Source organism: Colius striatus, chromosome 6 (assembly GCF_028858725.1).
Source record: "Colius striatus isolate bColStr4 chromosome 6, bColStr4.1.hap1, whole genome shotgun sequence".
Taxonomy (NCBI): Eukaryota; Metazoa; Chordata; class Aves; order Coliiformes; family Coliidae; genus Colius; species Colius striatus.
In genome coordinates, this window is record NC_084764.1 from 34,527,875 (window position 1) to 34,549,780 (window position 21,906).

General features: G+C 47.8%; 2 protein-coding genes across 4 annotated transcripts in view; one reads left to right on the plus strand and one right to left on the minus strand.

Moving 5' to 3' along the window:
* ATL1 (atlastin GTPase 1) overlaps positions 1-2,149 on the plus strand; it is a 32,443-nt gene extending 30,294 nt beyond the window's left edge. Inside the window, exon 13 of the mRNA XM_061998776.1 lies at positions 1,580-2,149. Coding sequence (XP_061854760.1) covers positions 1,580-1,690 — 111 coding nt within the window. The 3' untranslated portion in view covers positions 1,691-2,149. The remainder of the gene's footprint in view (positions 1-1,579) is intronic.
* Positions 1,377-21,535, minus strand: SAV1 (salvador family WW domain containing protein 1). Of its 3 annotated transcripts, XM_061998779.1 has the most exons (6): positions 21,322-21,535; positions 19,085-19,528; positions 9,681-9,951; positions 8,650-8,793; positions 3,549-3,719; positions 1,377-2,586 (listed from the first exon to the last, which is right to left on the minus strand). In XM_061998779.1, coding segments are annotated over exons 1-6 (1,125 nt in total). In that variant the 5' UTR covers positions 21,416-21,535; the 3' UTR covers positions 1,377-2,585. The 3 variants fall into 3 exon arrangements, with proteins under 3 accessions (XP_061854763.1, XP_061854764.1, XP_061854761.1); XM_061998780.1 differs by lacking the exons at positions 1,377-2,586; positions 21,322-21,535 and adding an exon at positions 20,486-20,924 and having other exon boundaries at positions 2,633-3,719; XM_061998777.1 differs by lacking the exon at positions 1,377-2,586 and having other exon boundaries at positions 2,638-3,719.
* Positions 21,536-21,906: the final 371 nt, after the last annotated feature.

The window sequence follows — 21,906 nt, forward strand, 5'->3', positions numbered from 1 at the left end:
GGCCTCTCTGTGCTGCTGGAGGCATCACGTGTTGGTGTTTGGGCAAAACCACCCCACACCAGATGGAGTTAAGCTGCCAGCCAAGCCTGGGAGGCAGTTTATCTCCCTCAGCCCCTTCCTGGGGCAGCATGGCACCTTCAGCCCTGCTCAACCTGCCTGCCACGGGCACTGTTACTGCCCTGCTCCTCCTGACAGCGAGGGGCACTGCTCCAGGGGCATCTGGTCCTGTGTCATGCCCCCAGGGAAAGCTGTGGTCACCATCCTCGTATGAGCTGCTGGCCCCGCTGTGCCAAGGGCAGCAGGAACCTTGCTTCAGCAAAGCATCCAGTTAAACCACAAAGGGCAGCCATGCCAGGCCGTAATACACATGTGTGTTCCTCTTGCATTGTAGCCAGGTGCCACCTGGACTAGGACAGTGACAAAAGATGGCCCCATCACATCCCGTGTCACCAAAGCCTGACAGCTCCGTCTGTCACTGCCAGCACACCCTGCAAGCACTGGGTTACATGGCAGTTCCTTGTAAATGACAGTTGGAGCAGCTCTCCCAGGTCCAAAAGGCCATTTAAAAACCCAAAGTAGTTAAATATCAACTTGCTCCTTCCCCCTTCCTGGGCTGGCCACTTCAGTCCCTGGCTGTGCCCCAACTGCTGAGCAGCTGACAGCTCACAGAGTGCTGCCTCGGGGCACTTGGCACTTGTGCAGCACCCAGAGGCAGAACAGAGTCTTTGGTGTTGATGAGCTCTTGAACAAATGCTGCCAAGTCATTGCGCCCACGCGCGCACACACAGACACACACAGACACAGACAGACAGACACACAGAGACACAGACACACAGACAGACACAGACACAGAGACAGACACAGGGACAGATACAGACACACACACAGACACACCCCACCCCCCCCCACCCACCCCGTGTTCCCTGTGGCCTGTTCAGGATGCAGTGGCAGTGCCTTAAACACCCCAGAGTTCTCTCAGCATCTCCCCAACCTTCTCCTCACTGTGGCCTCAGCCTGACCTGTGTCATTCTACACCCCTCACACAGGGGAAACACCTCCTCCTGATCTGCTGCTCACCAGCCCCAGCCTGAGCTGATCTTGACTCCCCGTCTCAAGCTTCAGCAGGAGCTGCTGGGGGCTGGGGTAGGTTTGGGTTGGTTCCCGCCCCCCCCCCCCCCCAAAGTGCCGGGCAGTGGAGCTGGGGAAGGGGCTGGAGGGCAAGTGTGACGGGGAGCAGCTGAGGGAGCTGGGGGTGTTCAGCCTGGAGGAGGTCAAGGGGAGACATGAGCACTGTCTGCAACTCCCTGTCGGAGGCTGTGGTGAGGTGAGGGTCTGTCTTTTCTTCCCAGTGATGAATGACAGAAGAGGAAACGGCCTCAAGTTGTACCAGGGCATGTTTAGATTGGCTCCTCCTGGTGCCGAGCAGCCCAACCTTTGGTCTCCTCCCTGCTGGATGTGGTGCTCTCAGGAGCTGCTGCAATGGGATGCTGCTAGGGGCCAGGGAAGCAGGGCTGGCACGTGTCCCAGGCAGGGGCAGGGCCCTCACAGCCTGTGTGTGTCTGTCTCTCTCCTTTTGCAGGCTCTGTACAAGCTGTACAGCGCGGCAGCGACCCACAGACACCTGTACCACCATGCCTTCCCCGCGCCGCAGGCCGAGCCCGCTGACCCCGCCGACAGGAAGAAGGTTTAGGGGAGGGGAGGTGCAGGAGGGAGCAGCAGCAAGGCGCCCATGGCTCCTCCTGGGCTCAGTGCCCTCCTCCTCATGCCCCCCAGCTCCTGCCCCGTGCCGGGGAGGGCGCAGAACCAGGGCCCGGGCGGGCGGGTCGAGGTGTCGGTGCGACGCCATGGGGCTGGAGGGGAGGATGTGGGCATCTGTCAGTCTGTTAATATGTACATACAGCTGCCAACCACAAAGTGCTTCTCATCTGTTACAGCCGGCGTGCTTCCCAGCTCATTCATGCAGCCTTCTGTTTCCCTTCTTCATTAGTTACCATGTCACTGAAGAACGCGTAACTGACATGATACCGCAACTCAAACTCTTCCAGCCCGTAGCTTAGTCACCAGCCACCTGCTGTTCACAGACCTGAAGGAGTTCTAACGTGTAACCAAGTTTTTTCTTCATTAACTAATTACATAAACACAATTAAAACTGTGTTACCGTGCTTTCTGAGAAGCTCTAAGGGCACTTCTGCTGTGGTGTGGGAGCCCCCTGCTATGGCCAGGGGCCTTTGGCGCTGTGAGCCACGCCAAGGCAGCTGCTGGAGGGGTGTGTGGTGCTGCATTCCTGGACAGACCACCCCACAACCTCTGTTCAGCAGCTCTGTTCTTGGATCCTCTGCACCATTACAGTTTGCTTTGGGTTCCTAAGGTGGTCATGCAGGAGGCACTCACTGCCTGAGGAAGGGAGAGCTGCTGGGGAGCTGCTCCTCCGGCTTTCCCAGCTCCTTGGCTTCCTTTTGGGGTTTGAGGCCAGGTTGGTGCTTTTGGCAGAGTAGAGCTCAGCCCCACCGGGCTTCAGGGGACCAGAGCTACTGCTTTCCACCACCCCCAGCAGATCTTTTCAGTGGGAACAGCAACATCCATCTTCTAAAAGGCAAACCAACAAAAAAATAAAAATCAGTGGGGCAACCCTTCGTTCATTAAACAAAATGATTTTTATTGACTTAAGATTTACAAGAAATGTATTTTGTTTTGTCTGCAACCATGTTTATTGCACTAAAGGAATCCATAAATAACAGCTCAGGACACTCAATGAACCAAGTGAAAATATCCGTGAGGGTAACTGTACAATTCACTGTTTTCCCCAAGTAAGGAAGCTTCATACAAGAAAAACAAAAGGGACAAAAGGCTCCTGTGGGGCGAGTGGCCAGTTACTGGGGATTAGAAAAACCCGTGGAAAGTTGGCTTAGACATCCTGGACTTTACAAAGGTCCAAGTATCTTCCCCCTCTGATTAAACCGCTGTGAAAACTAGTAGCAAATCTATAGTAACACATTACAAGTGAAAAAATAAGGCAACTCGGACTTTGCTGTAGCGGCGGGTGAGATCTGCGTCCCCGGGGCCCGGCGCTGGGGGCCGCTGCGTTACCGCTGCCAGCGGAGCGCCGGCGCCCGCGACACGGACCCGACCCCGCCGCAAACGCGGCCGCGCCGGGTGCGCTCGCACCCGAGCCCGGGGCCAGGCCCTTTCAGCCACCTGCAGCTCTTTCTCTTTGTGATCGGCTCGTCGTAATACAAAGTGACTGCTAGAAAAGGATACAGAGTGCAGCCTCCCGACTCCGTGCTGGTTTTCTGGATAACAAACTAGTTCTTGTATGAAAACGAGAGATTAACAAACAGTTTCCGTTTTTATAAACAATACATGTAGAAAAATATTCAAGAGGATAATAACAAAGGTGCAACGTCAACAAAAATAAGCTGCCTTTTCAACAAAAGCACTTCTTTTCAAGTGTGAAAAAAAACCCCTTTTAAAGCTCTGAAGTGTCCTCAGCAAAGTCTGATGACAAGGAGTTGTTAGCTTAGAAATTCTTGCTGTGCTGCTGTGCGTACCACTGCTGGCGCTGCTTGCGGTGCTCCAGCTCCGTGAGCAGCGCCTGCCGGTACGCCTCGTACAGCTTCACGATACGTTCCAGTTCCTTCATGAACAGCAGCTTCAGCATCCCTTGGTAGGTGTCCAGGTCAGCCAGCTGGAAGAGCTCCCACTTCAGGATGTGATCGTACCTGTGCCAGGAGGGAGAGAGGCTGAGCCCCGCAGGTTCTGAGCAACGCGCCTCACGGGAGCGCGGCTGCCCAGTGGGTACCCAAGTCTGTGTTGGTGGGTCTGATGGGAAGAGGTAAAGTGATGGGCACCAAAAGACACTGAGCTGTGCTTGGAGTTGGAGAAACATCCCTCAAAGCTGAGATGCAAAATCACTCATGGAATCAGAATTGTTTTGGTTGGAAAAGCCCTTTAAGCTCAATGAATCCAAGCCCTCCCCTCACCCTGCCCAGCCCACCACTAACCCATGGCCCTCAGCACCTCAGCTGTGCAATAGCTCCAGGGATGGGGACTCCCCCACCCAGCTCCCTGGGCAGCCTGGCACAGGGGCTGACAACCCTCTCAGGGAAAAAGTTCTTCCTCAGCTCCAATCTAAACCTCCCCTGGGGCAAGCTGAGCCCATTTCCTCTTGTCCTATCACTCATTACTTGGGAGAAGAGACTGACCCAACCCTGGCCACAAACCCCTTTCATGTAGTTACAGAGAGTGCTCATGTCTCCCCTCAGCCTCCTCTTCTCCAGGCTGAGCACCCCCATTCCCTCAGCTGCTCCCCATCACACTTGTGCTCCAGCCCCTTCCCCAGCTCCGCTGCCCGGCTCTGGACACGCTGCAGCCCCTCAGTGTCCCCCTGGCAGTGAGGGGCCCAACACTGAACACAGCACTCGAGCTGCAGCGTCACCAGGGCCCAGCACAGGGGGACAATCCCTGTCCTGAGCCTGCTGCCACCCCAGTGCTGATACAGGCCACAATGCCTGTGGCCTGCTTGGGCACCTGGGCACACTGCTCTCAGACCTGCAAGGGGCCCTGGGATCTGCAGAATGGCAGCCCCATTTCATAATAGACTTGAAGATCCCAGTAGGAAAACGGTATTTCTAACAAAGCTTTCAACAAAACCATGGCAGTGCCACAGGGATAAGATTAAAGGGCTCTGACTCATGGTCTGGTGCCCTGTGCCACCACCACGCCTCGCAGGGACAGCGATGGGCTGACACCAAGCAGGAGATGCTGGCATTCAGGATGCTCCTCGGGGAGCTGGTAACTGAAATAATTCAGGAAAACCTGAAAGACACTGGGCCAGCAGCAAGATGAGTGCCCTGGTGAGCAGCACACAGTACATGGGCTCAGGCTCCAACAATCCCCACTGGGACTTCCTGAACTGAGAAACAGGCAGCTGACTACTGAAGTTACTACAAGACTAGAAGAAACTCATGGAAAAATCAGGGTTATTCAGTCCAGGTGAATTCCATGAGAAAACGGATTCACTTGAGACTGAAGCCAAGACACCAGTACATGGGAATAAACTGCATTAGGAATTGGAGGGATGGAAGCAGAAGGCTGCAGGCTTCAGAGAAGCACCAAGGCCTGCAGATGGCAAAGGTTCTTCTGGGGAGTTCTAAGAGCTTAAAGAAGCACAGCTCCTAGAAACTCCTTACATAACAGCTTATATATTAAAGCTGCCCCGAGTCCTGATGGGGTTGCACTGTTAAAAAACAAGTGGCATCTGTTTGTCACTCTGGATCTGGAGCTCTGAGGAGAGGCAGCCAGTGAGCTGCTGAGTCCAAGGCTCTGGGAGCACCCCTCCAGCTCTGCTCCTTTCCCACCCGGCACCAAGGGAGCCCTCAGAGCCCACAGTCCAGCTGCAGCTGGTCCTTGCACAGGGCATCTCTTAGGGCATGTGCCCCCTCTCCCTGGCAGGACTGTTTCCAGTGGCAATACCAGCAGGAGAGACACCACCACCCCATCCCATGCAATCATTTCTGGGGGCATACAGCTTAGGGTTTTTTAAACAGCTCACTAAAACCTTGGTGGTTCTTTGGCCCTTTGAAGGCATCACTGCTGACAATTCCTCAGGAAGCAGCAGCACACATCAGGATTACTGTTCCAAGCAACAGTTTCAGTTTGACTGCAAAGAGCAGGGCTGAACAGGAAGAAGTCTTCTTGAAGATGAAGATGGGCTCATTCAAACTCTAAAGGTCACAGGCCCTGAAAGACTTACCACAGATGCCCGGAAGAACAAGGCATGGGGCAGCAGGGCCTGACCCAGACTCCCTGGGCAGCTTTGTCCCAGAGGCAGGAATCAAGGGGAGAAGCACGTTAGTAGGGAATTCCTGCAGTCTTCCCTCCTGGGTGAGAAAGCAGGAGCTGACTAGACAGAATGAGCAGCCAGTCTCATGCTTTTCCCAGTCAATAGCACATAGCTAATGTAAGACAGGACGTGTCCAACACCAGAGACACTGACCTGCCCCAAACAGTTACAGCCAACTGGTTAAGGCTAGAAGAAGAAAGTCCTGGGTTCAGATCCTTGCTCCAAAAGAGGCAGAAGAAGAATCTGAACCTTGATCTCTCGTACAGGGAAGGCATTTTGGATCTCTCCACCTTCAGTTCCCCCCACATGCAGCCTGGCATACTGCAGTAACACCCACCACACTGGTGGGCCTACCTCACAAGGTGGGGAAACATTCCACTGGAGGGTCTGGCAAAGGGTTAAACACAAGGCAGGGGCTTGCCTCCACTCTGCTAAGATCCCCACAGCTGCATTTACACACTCAGAACAAACCTTCAGGGATGCCAGAAGAGGAAGGAAAAGAAGGTTTCAAGGTATTCAAAATACCCTGAGATTGGAAATTGTTACCTCAAGCTGTAACTAAGACATTGAAGCCCAAATTCTTCATTTTTATCCTAATAGTTTGACCATTTCTCACTGAAACAGGGAAGCATTACACTAATGCCTACTAAACCCTCCATTTGACTTTCCCAGTGGCCAGAACACTGATCCCTTAGCAAAACTTGTTGAAACAAAAGGTGATGTTGCCCATTTTTGCTATTGTTATCTACTTTTCTCCACAAAAATGACCGGCCTTTAGTCAGCTAAACCAAGCTACAGCTTCAGGCTGAAGTGACAAATCGTAACAAAATCTGATTTCGGTGCAGAACTGTACTGGGAATCAAGAGATGTTTACAGAAAACTTCCAATAGATCCCCAAAGATCTCTGCTCCTGCTAGGAAAGCATTTTGCCCACTTATTTTCAGTCTTGCCCCAGAATCTCAGAGCATATCCACACAGGTTTTGGATGATGCTACTGAAGCACTTACAAGCATCACTGAGTGTTTTTCTCAAGCTTTAAGCTCGTTGTTTTGGCAACAGAGCTTTGTTATTAAAGTTCCATTGAAAATATAGAAGTGATCTTGATTTTAATCTGTGAAAAGTATCTACCAACTCAAGAAGTCCTTAAGGTGAGGTGACACTAAGGCAGCTCCTACTGCTCTTCCTCATGTTTCAATATAACACCAGCATCAACCAGCACTTACTTCTTCACAGAGGTGTTTGACAACAGTGATAATATTCCCATCACCCCCAGCACTTCTGCACATGATAATATTCCCATCAGCACTACTGCACAGACGCTCACAGGGTACTGGAAAATAGATGAGTTTTGATTCCTCTGAACAATGCCAATTCTATTCAAACAGCTTGAATGAATTAAATGTGTTGGCTGGGGTTTGGGTTTGGTTTCTTTTCTTCCCCCTCCTCCCCATTTTCTTTCAGTCTACTAGATATAAACAAATTCCTGATCATCTTCAGTTCTTTACATTGTCTTCAATGTGTTTCTCCAGAGAAGTACCAACAAGAGCCAACACAGCACAGGCTGGAATATTTAAGGCTACGTGGTCTGGATGTGCCCAAGACCTAAAGAAAGAAATCCAGCTGCAGCCAAAACCAGAAAGTATTTCTAGGAAACGGGTCCTCCCATAGGTTACAGACACTTACTATGTCCCTGATGTGTACTGCTGGATTTTAGGCCAATTTAATTCTGTATGGGCTGCTGGCAAGCCCAGTAGCAACAAGTCATAAAACCCATTTGAATCATAGTTACTAGAGGCAGATAAAAAAGAAAAGGGGAATTTTTAAGAGGAAGTCACTGAACATCTCGCACAGCCTGAATCTGCAAGTGCTGCCTGACTTGCTCACTGCTGTAAAATCCAGTTTCTCCATATTCCTCTTATGAAAAAGTATCTGTTTTCTGAATTAATACAAGGTAGCTGGATTTTTTTATTGCTTTTCTAGTTAGTGTTACTCTTCTGCAGAGCTGTGCCCATTAGAAAATGTCATTTGTTTCACTCTCCTGCCTCAGATCTTTTCTGGGAGGAAACTCCCTGTTCTACTGCATTGTTTCTCTGGAAAAAAAAAGGACTTTTTATTACCACTGAGATTTAAATTCAGTTCTGGGCTAGAAATGCAGATTTTGGTCTGTGTTCAAAAGTCTTACTTGCAAAATTTATAAGGTACACATTAAGAAGTTAATAACCTAAAAATCTCTCTCACACTTTTAAGCACGTGGCACCATACTCACAAACACGCTGCAAGTAAATCACATCCTCAGCTCTCTAATGTATCACTCTGAAAGCCACAGAGCCCCAGAATCTCTGAGGCTGGAAAAGCCCTTTAAGCTCATCAAGTCCAACTGTTCCCCCAGCACTGCCACAGCCACTATTAACCTGTGTCCCTCAGCTACACAGCTTTGGAATCCCTCCAGGGATGGGGACTCCTCCAGGGCCCTGGGCAGCCTGGGACAGGGCTGGACAGTCCTTTCAGGGAAGAAACTGTTCTCAATCTCCAATTTAAACCTTCCCTGCTTACACCTGAGGCCGTTCTGTCTGGTCCTGTCACTGTGAGCTGCAAGAGGTACCGTGATGGTTTAAGTAATGCCTAAGACAGAGCAAACTAACAGGATGAACACCTGGCACAACTTTCTCCCATGCTGTCAGCAACAGTTCTTAGGCAATTAAGAAACAGATACCAGCTAGAGTTCTGCTTCCAGCCAGTGAAATGGATCCTTGGAGGCTATGCCTAGTGTGAAATGCAGAAGGGAAAAAACAACAATAAAATCTCACTTTACAGGAGCCCTGGCATAGACCTGCAGCCAGTCTGGGATCTCTGCAGTGTGGTAGGGGTTGGCAGGCACGAGGAGGGCTTGGCTTCTCTTGGCTTGCTGTGGCTGGTAGGTCACCGGGGGAGGCTGGTCGTAACAGGGAATGCTGTACAGGGGAGACAGAGAAAGCTCATCAGCTCCCAGAGGCAGCGTGGAACTGGCAGCATTAACACACAGGGGAACAAGCAACAGCCCGTGATGCAACCCCACAGGTAGTGTGGCCTCAGCAGGTCTGTGCTGAGAGCAACTTTCTGGTGCTGTTTCTGTGCCTTGTTCCAGTCACCCTGCAAGTGTTGTCACTATCTGTTCAGACAGATTAACTCAGACTGATCACTCAGTGCAGAACAGAAATGCTACCTGTCCTTAAAACATTAAGGCAGCAAGTATTGATTCAGCCAAATAATCCACCATTTCATATGCTAGAACAAGGGAATTCAGGCAGCAGCTGATAAGAGTTATCCCAGTTTTAACAAAGGACTCCTCATATGTTTATATTTCATGTCTCATCTTTAAAGAAATCTTTCTCTTCCTGGGTAACAGCAAAATACACAGAGTAGCAGAAAGTAACTGGTAGATTTAGTGTGTACTAACTTCAGTTTACAAGTAGCTGAAGTACCAATCCTCACTCTAGACGAGACTCCATTCCTGTTTCCAATGGTATGTGCCTTTTGCTCAGACAGTCTCTTGGAACACCAAGTCAAGTTTCTTTTCAGTCTACAATTCAATTCAGTTCTCGGCAACTCTGTTGTTTTACTGACAGTTGAAGAGAACAGCTGCCTTGTTTTCATGAGCTGGGAACAACATCCTGTTTCTAAAGTTAAGACCTTCCAATTGCAAAAACCTTCCAATTGCAGCTTCTTCTAAAAATGTTAGTCACAAACCAGTAAAGCTTCTAAAAATAAAGCTCTGGCACATTGTATACAAGACAAAATCAGTTCCACTTTAACTGGAACAAGACAAAAACCAAGCACAGAAGAGAAGGCAATGTCTTACCTGGGAGCACAGGGATGTTTGTACTGAGCTCTTTTATAGATGTGATCGACATAATAGACTCCAAACGCTGCTGACTCGACTCTCTCCCAGCCCGGCGGCAGCCCCTCGCGCTCGAGTGGGTGGCTCCAGTGAGTCGTGTTGGTGTTATGATCTATGTAGTATTTCCTTCCTCTAAGAGTCCAGTCCACTGACCAGCCCGGAGGAAGAGTTAAATCTTCAGAGCTATGATTTGTTAGGTTTCCTAGAGATGTAGCAGCAACTCTACCGATGCCTAAAAAACCCAGAAAGCAACATTTTTAGCCAGGCAGGTAATCCCAAAAGCCCAACGTACCGCGTCATCTTCCTTCCTCCCCTGACCCTGAGGCTTTCACTCTCTGAACACCCCCACAGCACAGGCACTCACATGTTAGTCAAAAAGGGTGATCAAGTCCAAACAGTCACTCACTTTGAAATCTCACTTGCTCTGCCCCAACTCCAGAGTCACTAGACAGCTTCGCTCTAAGACAGTTAAAGCCCCACTGCTTTTTCAGAGACATATACTGGCATATCTAACAGGGATGAAGCTGTCATTACTGCCCCAATTTGCTAAGCACAGAGCTGATTTGAGATTACAAACGTTAAAGCTTTATATAAATGGCAGTTTCTGTTCATATGCTATTACAGATGCATCAAAACTCTTTATCTGCAGAAACCCCACAGCTATTTCCTTTTCTGGTTAGTCACAAATTACAAATGCCTAGAATAAAGCAACAAAAAATATCACCAAATACCACCAAAGCTTTTCAGGTTTAACCTGTCAAGAACAGTAAGAGAACCCAGTAAACCAAGAGAGGAGGGACAAGCAAGATCTGCACTACCCTGTGCTGACCGTTATTACTGAAGTGTGTGCAATCACAGCCAAAAAGTGTCAGCAGCAACAAAAGCAAACAGAACAGCGGGATCCTCACAGGCTCCTGCACAAGCCCCTTGCTGAACACAGTCATTCTGTGTGTGCTCAAGTTGATGCTGCCACATCTTTTTTGCCAAAACTACCCACGCACCTTAGACTGGGTGGGACAGTTAGGCATTTAGGATGCAACCCAGACAAGACTCAGAGATCTTTTGTTAACAGCAAGTCACAAAATCTCCTCACCTCTGCATCCCCCTCCACCCTCTTCCTCCTTCCCACAGATCTTGGAAGGAAGTTTTGTTGTCTCGTAGGCTGTACATCTGCTCCTCTACATCCTGCTCTTGAAAACTGAACACCTAAGCTTTAGAATGATGAAGAGGCATCTGAAAGGAAGTATTTTCCAGCTTTTCTTGGGGATGTGGGCTGCAGCAGGAGAAGGGCTCCTCCAGCAAGAGAGCAGAAGCCTAGGTTAGGTGTATTGACAGGAGAAGAGCTGACAGGAATCTCTGCCCTTGAACACAGCATCTCCAGGATTTACGACTAGCCATCTGATTTAAGAGACTGTTCACCAGCCTTTTAAATACACAATTTTTACATTTTCAAAATGAGCATGCTGGGCACTGAGGAACTGAAGAAACACCACTGTAATTGCATCCTTTCCTTCCCTCCCCTCTCTGGATACCTGGAAAGCTAGTTGAAATAAAAACCATTATAATAATTACAGAAAACCAAAATCCAACCAAACCAAACCACACTCAAAAATCCCAGCCACAAAGAACAAGTCACACAAGAATTTTGCAGATCTCTCCCTATTCCATGGATGCCCACTATGCACTTGATAAGACAGCCTAAATTCAACTCTTAAAATCCTTTTAAGCAGTTACCTTCAGTTACCCACAGTTCTACCAACTCTGGCTTTAAAGAATATCCAGCTACCTTTCCATTCCCCAAGCACACCCATCTATTCACTTGCAGCATTCAGCAGAGCTCGTGTGTCACTCTTTCCCACTGTAGTGGTTTTGTTTGGGCCAGGGGTGGCTTCTTTAAACAAAGAGCTGGCAGAGGCTTCCCCTGTAGCTAACAGAGCTAAGGCCAGTCAATTCTAGGATGTACCCCACAGCTGACCAAGGCCTGGCCAATTAGTGATTGAGGTAATGCCTCTGTGATTACTGTGTTTGAGGAGGGGAAGAAGTTGCTAAACGCAGGTGCAGGTTTGGTGTCAGGAATTGTGACCCTGTGGGAGCCCCAGGCTGGAGCAGTCGGTACCTGAAGGACTGTTCTCCTGGTGGGTGACTCACGTTGGGGCAGGGTGTGAGGAGCTGCCCCTGTGGCAGGCCCCATGCTGGAGCAGTTTGTGAGGAACTGCAGCCCAGGGGAAGGACCCACACTGGAGAAGTTTGTGAGGGACTCCACAGTGTAGCAGTGTGAGGAGACCTCCCCTGAGAAGAAGCAGCAGCAAAGTCCATCTGTGATGGACTGACCATAACCCCCATCCCCTGTACCTCTGGGGGGAAAGGAAAGAGAATCCCAGGATGAAGGAGGGGTGGGGGGAGATGTTTTAAGATTTGGTTTTATTTCTCATCTCCCTGCTCTGTTTTGATTGTTCATTAATAAATCAAACCTTTTTTCTCCCCAAGACACTAATTGCTGAGTGATCTCCCTGCCCTTATCCCAACTCACAAACCTCTCATTATATTTCTCTCTCCCCTGCCCAGTTTAGGAGGGGTGGGGATAAAATGACTTGGTGGGCACCTGGCACTCAGCCAGGGTTAAACCACCACAGGCACAGCCAGAAGGGATAGGCAGGGGAGCTACTTGGGCAGAAGTCAGTGACTCCATCACAAGCACTGCATTCACTGAGGACTACACCTCTTTTCCTCCCTTTTGCAGAAATAGCATTTCCATGTGATTATTTTTTTGAGAGAGTGGAAGGGAAAGGCAGTGTCTGTCCCACCTTAAGCATACTATTAAAAAGAGGTTTCAGCTGTGATCATCAGCTCAAAAAGACAACAGTAATACTGAAGGAACGGCCAAATCCTTGTGTTTCTCAGGCAATTTCATACTCTTGTTTGCTGCCACAGGCAACTGTCATTTTCAACAATGCAGACATGACACAGCCTGCCAGCCAAAGGATGGCATCTACTTTAAGCATTAGTTTACAAATAAAATGACCCAGGCTGAAAACCAGGCTGTCACTCTAACACAAGATAGCAGTCACCACCAGTAAAGCATTGGGAAGGCTCCAAAGCAACTGAATACATAAAGAAATGTAAAGCATCTCAGAAACTTCCTCCTGAGCACTGTTCTCCAAAACATTTGTGCTCATCTACAATTCTTGTGGCTTTGTCACGTTCTGAGCTCTTTGGCCTTAAAGGATCTCTTACAGTTCTTCCCTCCCTGTGAGCTTTACCAAGGAAAACTGATGGCTGTGCTCATGTGGCAGCGCCCATCTCTCCTTAGGACTGAGCAACCTGGACCTCTGCTGCCCAGAGGCTTCCTGACCTTTGGCAGCATTGGGGCAGGGAAACTATGTCAGACTCTGGCTACGGTTATGTCACTGGATTTGTTTTCATTCCAAGGACAAAACACAAACATTTAAGCTTCTGGGAAATACTGCACTTGGGACAAACAAATGCAGTATTTTCTCCAATTAACGGGATCACTGTGTTGTAATTTCACATATGTATAAACAGCAACTATTAAATCTACACTGCCCAAAGATGTGAATGCAGGGACTTCACTGGGGGAAAGAACTGTCACAAAGGCAGGAATGTATTTTTCTGTTTACTGTTAGAACCAGCACATGTCTGTACTTCTGTTACAGTTTCTGCTACTGAAATTCTAGCACAAGTCCAGCAGCAAATACATAGCTATTTATTTCTTGGGGTAAAGGTTAATGCCTTTCTAACATTTGGAAGTTGCTGTTACAAGCTGTACAAGCTCTGCACCAGAAGTCCTCTTAACACACCACCTTTCTCTCTTCACACAAAAGCCTGAGAAGAGTGAGAGACTGACTTGGACAGTGAGGAAAACCAAACTATGGATTTCACAGAGAAATCACCTAGAAAGCAAGCTAAGAAGCAATGCTGCACTCAATGGGAAGGCAACTGTGGGTCTGCACTATCATTTAAATCTACCTCCATAGTTTCTCCCACTGCTGGCTTTTTTTGTTGTTTTAATTTTCAAGATGCAAAGGACAAAAATAATACCAGGACACAAACACATAATACATGCCTTTTGCTATTTTGACTTAAAACATGAAGAAACAGAGCCATACTGTTCAGATAAACTTGCCCAGCTGTATCAGTGCTGAACTGGTAGCCAAACCTCTCCAACCTGCAAGCTCTACTGATGCTGTTCAAATGATCTGGTTTTTCCAAATGTTAAAGGTCTCTTTTCCTCTGCCTAAGGATAAGCATCACTCTTCATAAACTCTCCTGAGCGGTACCACCAAATCTCAACAATGAACTTTGGTTGGTGCAACTGTAAATCCTTCTTGGGTTGCCTCTTTAGAGCTTGCCTAGCCTCATTTGTTAATTGTTTCATAATGGTATGTGCTCAAAGTATATTTTGGCTCAGCTGTTGCTTTTAAGGAACATCAATATGTTCCATTCTTTGTGGCTTTGCTTTCTCCTTGTCTTATAAAATACAGTATCCTCAGTTTAAGGTCTGGAATTAATTGTCAGCCAGGCCAAGAGGCATTCTGTGCTGTTCCAAGGCAGAAATAATCTTGTTAAGTGCAGTTTGCTTGTTTAAGAATACTTTGAAAAACCAAAGTGCAAAGGAGAAGCATTACCAGCATTAACAAGTTTTAAAACACTGAGTTTTAAGGCCAGGCCCTATATCCAGTCCTATTCTCAATAAGGTATCCCACTATCAGAGCCCAAACTTGACCTTTGAGCACCACATTCTGGTGCATTACAAGGTTATCAGTGCAAAGAGTTCCTTCATTTCATATTCTTCTCTTAAAAATGCATCTTAAGCTAATAACATCACAAATGTGAAAAAGATGTATTATCTTCTTAACTAAGGAAGTTCTGTTTGGTTTGTTCCATTCATATGGAACAAAGGAAACGGTAAGTGTTACCTGTTAATGCCTTCACAGCCCAACAAAGGGCTTTACTGGAAAGGCATTCTGCCTGGAAAGAAGTCCAGGCACTTGGGGGGAAAGGTTTCCAGGTCAGCAAAGGGCAGTTCTTCAGTCTGCCCGGTAGAAAGCACAGGAGAAAAAATCTCCAGAGCAGCAAAAACACTAAAGAGAATGTCTTTCTTTGTTAGACCCAGTGCTGGGAGAGGAGTTTCTGAGCCTCTGAACTCCCCACAGCTAGATTCAACCAAATTTCTAAGTGCTGACAAACAAGAGGCCTTCATATTTGTCTTCAATTAGGTCAACTGTCTCGAGAGCCTTTTTTCAGGATGCCAAAATCCTCTCCCTTCCCCTCATCAAACCAGGATGAGGAGCAGGAAGAGAAGATGAACAAAATGTAAAACTTTAAGGCAGTATAACAACAATAAAATAGCACAAAGAAGTTGCAATAACTATCCTGTTTAGACAGACGTGCAGATTCCAGGCTGGCCTAACCCATCACGATGCATGTGAAGGCACTTCCTGAGCACAAGTGCCTCGTTTGTCAGAGGGAATGGAGTGTTCCAAGTAAGCATGAACTCACAAGTAGGAAACGCCAGGAAGTGCTCAGAAAGCCTCAAAAAGCATGCTATGAAGAAATGACTGCAAAACCAGCGCAGAAGAAAAGGAGAGAAATTGCCATTTGTTTAAAAGTGAGTGTGCACACCTAAAAAGCAAAGCCCTGCTACTTTAGCTCTAAACAGGTTTCATGTAACAATTTGTGTTTCTCTAGTTTGCCCCTACATTACACACAAATGCCAGTTTGCCATTTTCAAGAGGTGCCATTTAACAGGAGATGAACCCGCTTCCACCAAAGCACACTGGATTCTCTGTTCACAGGATTAAGGTTTTTCTCCTGACATCACACTCAACTGCTTCCAATCCACCATCAGAAAGGCCCTTTACAGCACGATTTTAATCTCAGCAATAGACACGTAAGAGTTTTTCAGCTTACCGCTCAAACAGGTACAAATAACTCTGAGGTCTTGGTTACAAGTTAGTTCCAATCTATACTGTAGATATAACTTCAACCACAGACCTCCCCAAACCTTTAACCTAGAAGAGAGGAAAGAGATGTCGAGGAAAGACAGGTAAAGTCTCCGAGAATTTAAGTTTGATATGGACACTACAAAAAAAACCCATTAACGCTTGAGAAATGGCACAGAAGGAGCTAAACATACAAACCCAGGAAATAGCTCAGCTGCAGGCATTGTGCAGGAAAACCAGACTGCCAATTAAAACCAAATCTAATGAAAATATGAAAAGGAGGACACAGTGGAATTGAAACATATTGAGAGAGGAAACGTGACTTCAAGGAGAAATGAAAGAAGACGTCAACGCTGTCAATATGAACTGCTGAAAAGCCATGGGACTTTCTTCAACACTTTGCTGAATGCTTTGAGTAAGAACATCTCAGTAAGAACATGTTTTCAACTTATTTCCTAATGATAAAGAGGAGAATCTTTACTTTGAATGACTACTGAAATTCATGCACCACTTCCGAAGCAGTGCTTCTCAAGTTATGTCGGTTGTTAACCAAGACTGACTGAACCATGGCTCACCACCAGCAGGTAGAGCTTGTGTTCATCAGGCACCATTTCTGTAGCCATCCACCCAAACAGTAAAGGAATCAATGGAGGGGACCTCCCTGAGGGAACTGGGGGAGAGGAGAAGGGTAGAAGGTAGCATTTACAGAATCTAGCTAATAGACTCAGACATTGAAACTGTAGCTATAAAGCAACTTGATCATCAATTATCTCAAGGAAGAACTTGGATTAGGTGAAACATTTAAAAATGACAATGGAGATGTGTAAGGAAAAAAGTAATTTAGCCAGAAACAATGAAAGCAATAAGCCTGCCTCAGCATTCTGGAAATGCAGGAAAAACAGACCCAGAAACTACAGAAAGGTTAGTGTAACTCAGGTAAGACACTGAAGATCATAGATGGTTTAAATAAAAAGCAGCTTAATGATGAGATGAGAGAAATAAGGGAATCTGATGTTTTCTTGTTGTTGGCCATGTAATTCTTTTACTGAGAAAAAGTAACAGCAACGCTTGAAATGATGGACAAAAGTTAAGGACATAGGTCAATACTACTGCAGTGAAACTGAAAAGAATTGAAGAGCTTATATTCCATGCTGAGATGAAAGAAAAAAACTAAAAGGAAAAGGCAAAAGCTTTGGCAGACAAAAAGCTCACCTCTACCTACAAATGCACCAGATTGAATACTCACCCATGACAAAATGTAGAACTTGCTCAAACCATTAAATATAAAACATGGGAGTGAATGACAAAGACCAAACAAACACCAGCAGCTCTTTCACAATTGCCAGTGGCCAAGGGGACATAGAGACAAAAACTATGTCTTCTTCAGATGAAATTCATGATGCTACAGTTGAGGAAAACACAGCTGTAATGCCTTACTTATGGCTTGATTTAAAAAGTTGCTAACTAAACTCTGCTTTCAAACTAACAGCTGCAGCTCCATTTCCACTTCACACCATTTCAGTTCCCCACAGCAACACTACCATTGTCTGAAGTCTCCCTCAGCATACACCATTACTGGAGGAATTTGGAATGGGAAATTGACAAGTTGGTTTATGAATCCTCCTCTCCTGCCTCTCCTCCCTACAACACCCCAGCACATCCTACCAGATGCTCCTTATCTGGTCCAGGTCAATGTTTAATGACTGCCAGCTGAACAACTCCTGACAACCCCCTGCACCAGGACAGGCTGCAGGTGAGCTGCTGGAGAACAGCTCCAGGAGAGGGATTTGGGAGTGCTGGTGGGCAGCAAACAAACATGAGCCAGCAATGTGCCCTGGTGGGCAGGAAAGCCAATGGCATCCTGGGTGGCATCAAGAAGAGCGTGGGAAACAAGTTGAGGGAGGTTTTCTTCTCCTCTGCCCTAGTGAGGCCTCATCTGGAGTCCTATGTCCAGTTCTGGGCTCCCCAGCTCAAGAGAGACAGGGAACTGCTGGAGAGAGGCCAGCACAGGGCCACCAAGATGCTGAGGGGACTGGAGCATCTCTGTGAGGAAAAAAGGCTGCAGGAACTGGGGCTGTCCAGCCTGGAGAAGAGAAGGCTGAGGGGCACTCTCATCAACACATACAAATATTTAAAAGGTATTTGTCAAGAGGATGGGACAGCAGTTTTTTTCTGTTGTCTCAAGTGACAGGACAAGGGGTAATGGACATAAGCTGGAAGTGAGAAGCTCCACTGGAGCAGAAGGGAAAACTTGGTTGTGTTGAGGTGAGGGAGCCCTGGCCCAGGCTGCCCAGGGAGGGTGTGGAGGCTCCTTCTCAGGAGGTTTCCAAACCCACCTGGACACTTTCCTGTGCCCCCTGATGGTGGGGAAACCTGCTTTAGCTGGGGGCGGGGCTGGGCTGGATGAGCTCTGGGGGTAACTTCCAACCCCCACCATTCTGGGATTCTGTGACAGAGCACTTTCATCTAAAATCTGGGTAGATCAAATGGTCAGCAGCCCTAGAAATTATTTACTGTTTTTTTCTACAAGTAATGACAAACTAACAACATATTTATATTGGAGGTGCATTGTTTACAGGTTTGAAATTTGCTACTTCTAAGGGCATCTTTCTATAGCAAATATTGTAAGCCCAGAGTTTTTATTCCATCAACATATTCACAACTGCACACCACATCAAGGGTTTGTTCTTCAGTGTCATCACAGACAATCAAATACTTCAAAAAATGAGTACTTAAGAGATTCTCATGCTGTTCTTCCTTCAGAAAACAAAGACAAGCTCCACTGAAACTGAGGGGGGAAACAGGCATATTTACAAACAATATTACAAGCTAAAAGAAAAAGAGAGTCAAGGACTAGGAAGACAGTTTCAGCATTAAGCATATGCCAATTTGCTAATTACACAAAGCAGTAATTCTTCCCTCAGCCTACTTATATTAAATTATTTTAATGACTGAAGTCAAAATAATGCAAGAGAATTAAATAACAATACAATTATAATACAGTAACATAATAATACAATAAACCAGAAGTGTTATAATTCAGGGCTGTTGGTTATTCTCCACACCATGAATGAATAAAATCCCTTACTAGCCAGCAACTGAGTCAACTTTATGTAGAGGAGCTGTGTATATTCTAGGTATTAAAAAGCCAAACTTGCTTGACCTGATCCCATTTACTTATAAATAAATCCTGGTTTAAGTACATTATGTTTTTATCCTTAATTCTAAGAAATGTGACTACGCAGTGTACTCAGATCACAGAAATGTCATTAGAAAACAACTTTGCCCTACACAGCTTAACTCCTGAAAAGACTACTCTGCTCACTCAGATGTTCCCCTGCACCTAAAGTCTCACCAAAAAATGTCATTTTTTTCTTTTAAAAAGCACCAATTGCTGCTTACCTGAAGTGTGCCTCCCATGACTCTGGGACACCCTCTGGAAAGGGTCACTGTTGCGCTCGTAATACCTGTAGTCCTCATGGAGGCGACTGTTTAACTGACGTCTCCTCTGGGCATCGTAGAAATGATCGTAGTAGTAACTACGGGGACTGGCGTCGCTTTCCAAACCAGAATTAGCTTCTGTTAAAAAGGACTGGGAGGAAGAGCCATATTCTCTAGGGACATCAGCTAAACTCCTTGCAAGATAGGAAGGCGCAGACAGTCTGTTGCTTTCACGTCTCATTATTTCATGAGGTGGCCTCTGAACCGGAGTTCGAAGGAAACTCTGGTTTCTGGAAACAATTCCTTCTCCAGCAGAAGCATATCCAGAAGAAGTTGAGTCAGGAGGACAGATATCAGTTCGTCTTGGAATGGTTGGACCGTGGCGGATAAATGAAGGCATCAGATCTGATATATGGCATGAAAGAGAAGAAAGAACTTTGGCTGAACTTAACACTTGAAGCATTTGGCTAACCACAATGCCGGTTTATACCATGGAACTGAGGGAATTCAAATGCTAGAAGCCCTTTAAGGCACCTTTAATGCTTCTGCAAGTGTAATGGTAATGCTGTAGTTTGTACTGCTGCAACAAAAACCATTACACCTTCCACTAGCAACAAACTATTGCCAAAAGAGTCAAGTTTCGCCCATATAACTACATCTACAATAAACAAAAAACACCACCACATCCAAAACCATGCAACATCTCCCCTCACTGTGCTGTGGCTACAGCAGTCAAGCTTCAAGCCTACCTACTAGAAAGAAGGGTCAAGAAAATCCAAGTGTTCTGGCTACTACTTGTACAACCTCATCAGGACCACTGCCTTTATGAACTCAGAGTAACCGAAGATGTTGCCACCTACGCGCTCGCAGGAATCCACTACACAATCACAATTCATACTTTCCCCACTAATCACAGACAGCAAAATGTCCTTATTCTGCACACATTAAGTTCTCAAATGATCATGATGTTCCACTTTCTCCTTTACCCAATGGTGTTTTGCATGTGAACAGTGACATGACTCAATTTCACTGCCTCCCTCCAGTAAATGACACATTCGTCCTCTTCTTACATGACAGAAGGAAGTAGTTTTCCCTCCATGTGAGCTAACAGAAACTATGACTTCCATTTAGGAGGAGATTAACTCTTATAAATTGGAGTAAAACATCACAGAAGGTGTCATCAGTAAATCTGTAATCGTTACAAAGTAGTAATGTAATAGCTAGTCATTACTTCATGGCAAACAGCAAGTCTAAGAGGTGTTAACCCCTTAGACACGTCTATGGCTTAATACGAAACAAACTTTGTGAGACTGGGGTTGTTTTTCTAAAAAGACTAAGTTAAAAACTAATAAATTATCATGCCTGCTGACTGGAGAAGCAGCTAGTCATGCAGCAAACACTTCCAGCAAAGACGAGTGCCTTCTGTCAGCAAATCAGCTGTTGCTAGTTGAGATCTCCAAACTAATCCTGCAACTACAGCATCACATGTTTCAGTCTCAGGTAGGTTTCTTTGTTAACGCTTGAAAACAAAGTGCACTCTCAATCTGTATTTGTTAAGTGTTTTTGTATACTCCTGCCAGGGCTATTAAAATAAACTCCAGCAACCCAGGACTGTGGCCTTAGCATCAGGTTAACCACGGGAAGATCAGCGCAGCCCAGGTACATCGTGGTGATCTCATCCAGTTGGTTCATGGTTAGGAACTGGAGCACTTGCCTCCGCGGGGATTTTATGCAACTGTCTCGTACAGTTATCTCACTTTCAAAGCACATATCTTTTGGCAGTGCATGCAGCCTAGGTAGGGAAGACAACCACTGACTTCTGGAAAGAGAGAACCGATCCGTTGCGTTCCTCTGAAAGATACCTGTTCGGAGTTTCTCGTAACCCTACCTGTTGACAACTGAGCGGCGGCTGAGAAAAGACAAAACCTACCCGCTTTGTACCGGCGGCACGCAATGCCTACAGATACCCTTTACATTCAGCCTCCCTCTTAAACTCAGCCTCCCTTTCGGGTTTAATCTCCGTCCGCCAGCTCCCCGGTCTCGCCCCTCCTCGCCAGGGGACCCCCATGGCCTCGCTGGGCCTACAGGCCCGCCCGACCCCAGGCGCGGCACACAAAGGACTCGGGGGCCCCCCAGAGGCATCGGGCTCGTCCTCCCAGAGCGGCCCCGGTCCCGCCGAGTCCGTCCCCGACACTCACTGCGAAGCAGAGGGCTGGTCTCCTTCTTCACGTACTTGCCCTGCACCTCGCCCGGCTTGGAGAGCTCCGTCCGCGTCTTCTTCCGCGACAGCATCCCACCTCCCGGTCCGCTACCACCGCCCGCATGCCCGGCGCCCGCTCCGCAGGGCAGGGCCCGGCCGCGCCGGCCCCCTGAGGCGCGGCTGTGCTGGGTCCGCACGGTTATGGCCGCGCTCGGGGCGGGGCGGGGCGGGGCGGGGCGGGGCCCGGCGCGGCGGCCAGGCGGCGCGCGGGGGCTGCTGGGAAGGCGGCCTCCGCCCTGCGGGGCCGGGCGCGCGGCGAGGGCGCCCTCGTGCGGCGGGGAGGGCGCGCGCGCCGGGGCGGGAAGGCGGCGGCCTGAGGGCTGTCCCGCAGCGCCCCCCGGCACGGCACGGCACGGCACGGCGCGGCCGCTCCCGCTCGCACCGGCGCCTTGGCTCCGGCCTCGCCTGCACCGGGGCTGCGGGCACAGCCGCAGGAATGCGGAAGAGAGCACACCGCCTCCACGCGTGGGGAAGCTCGGGCCACGCAGAAACTCAGCAACTGAGGGAAGCTCCTTGGGCTTCC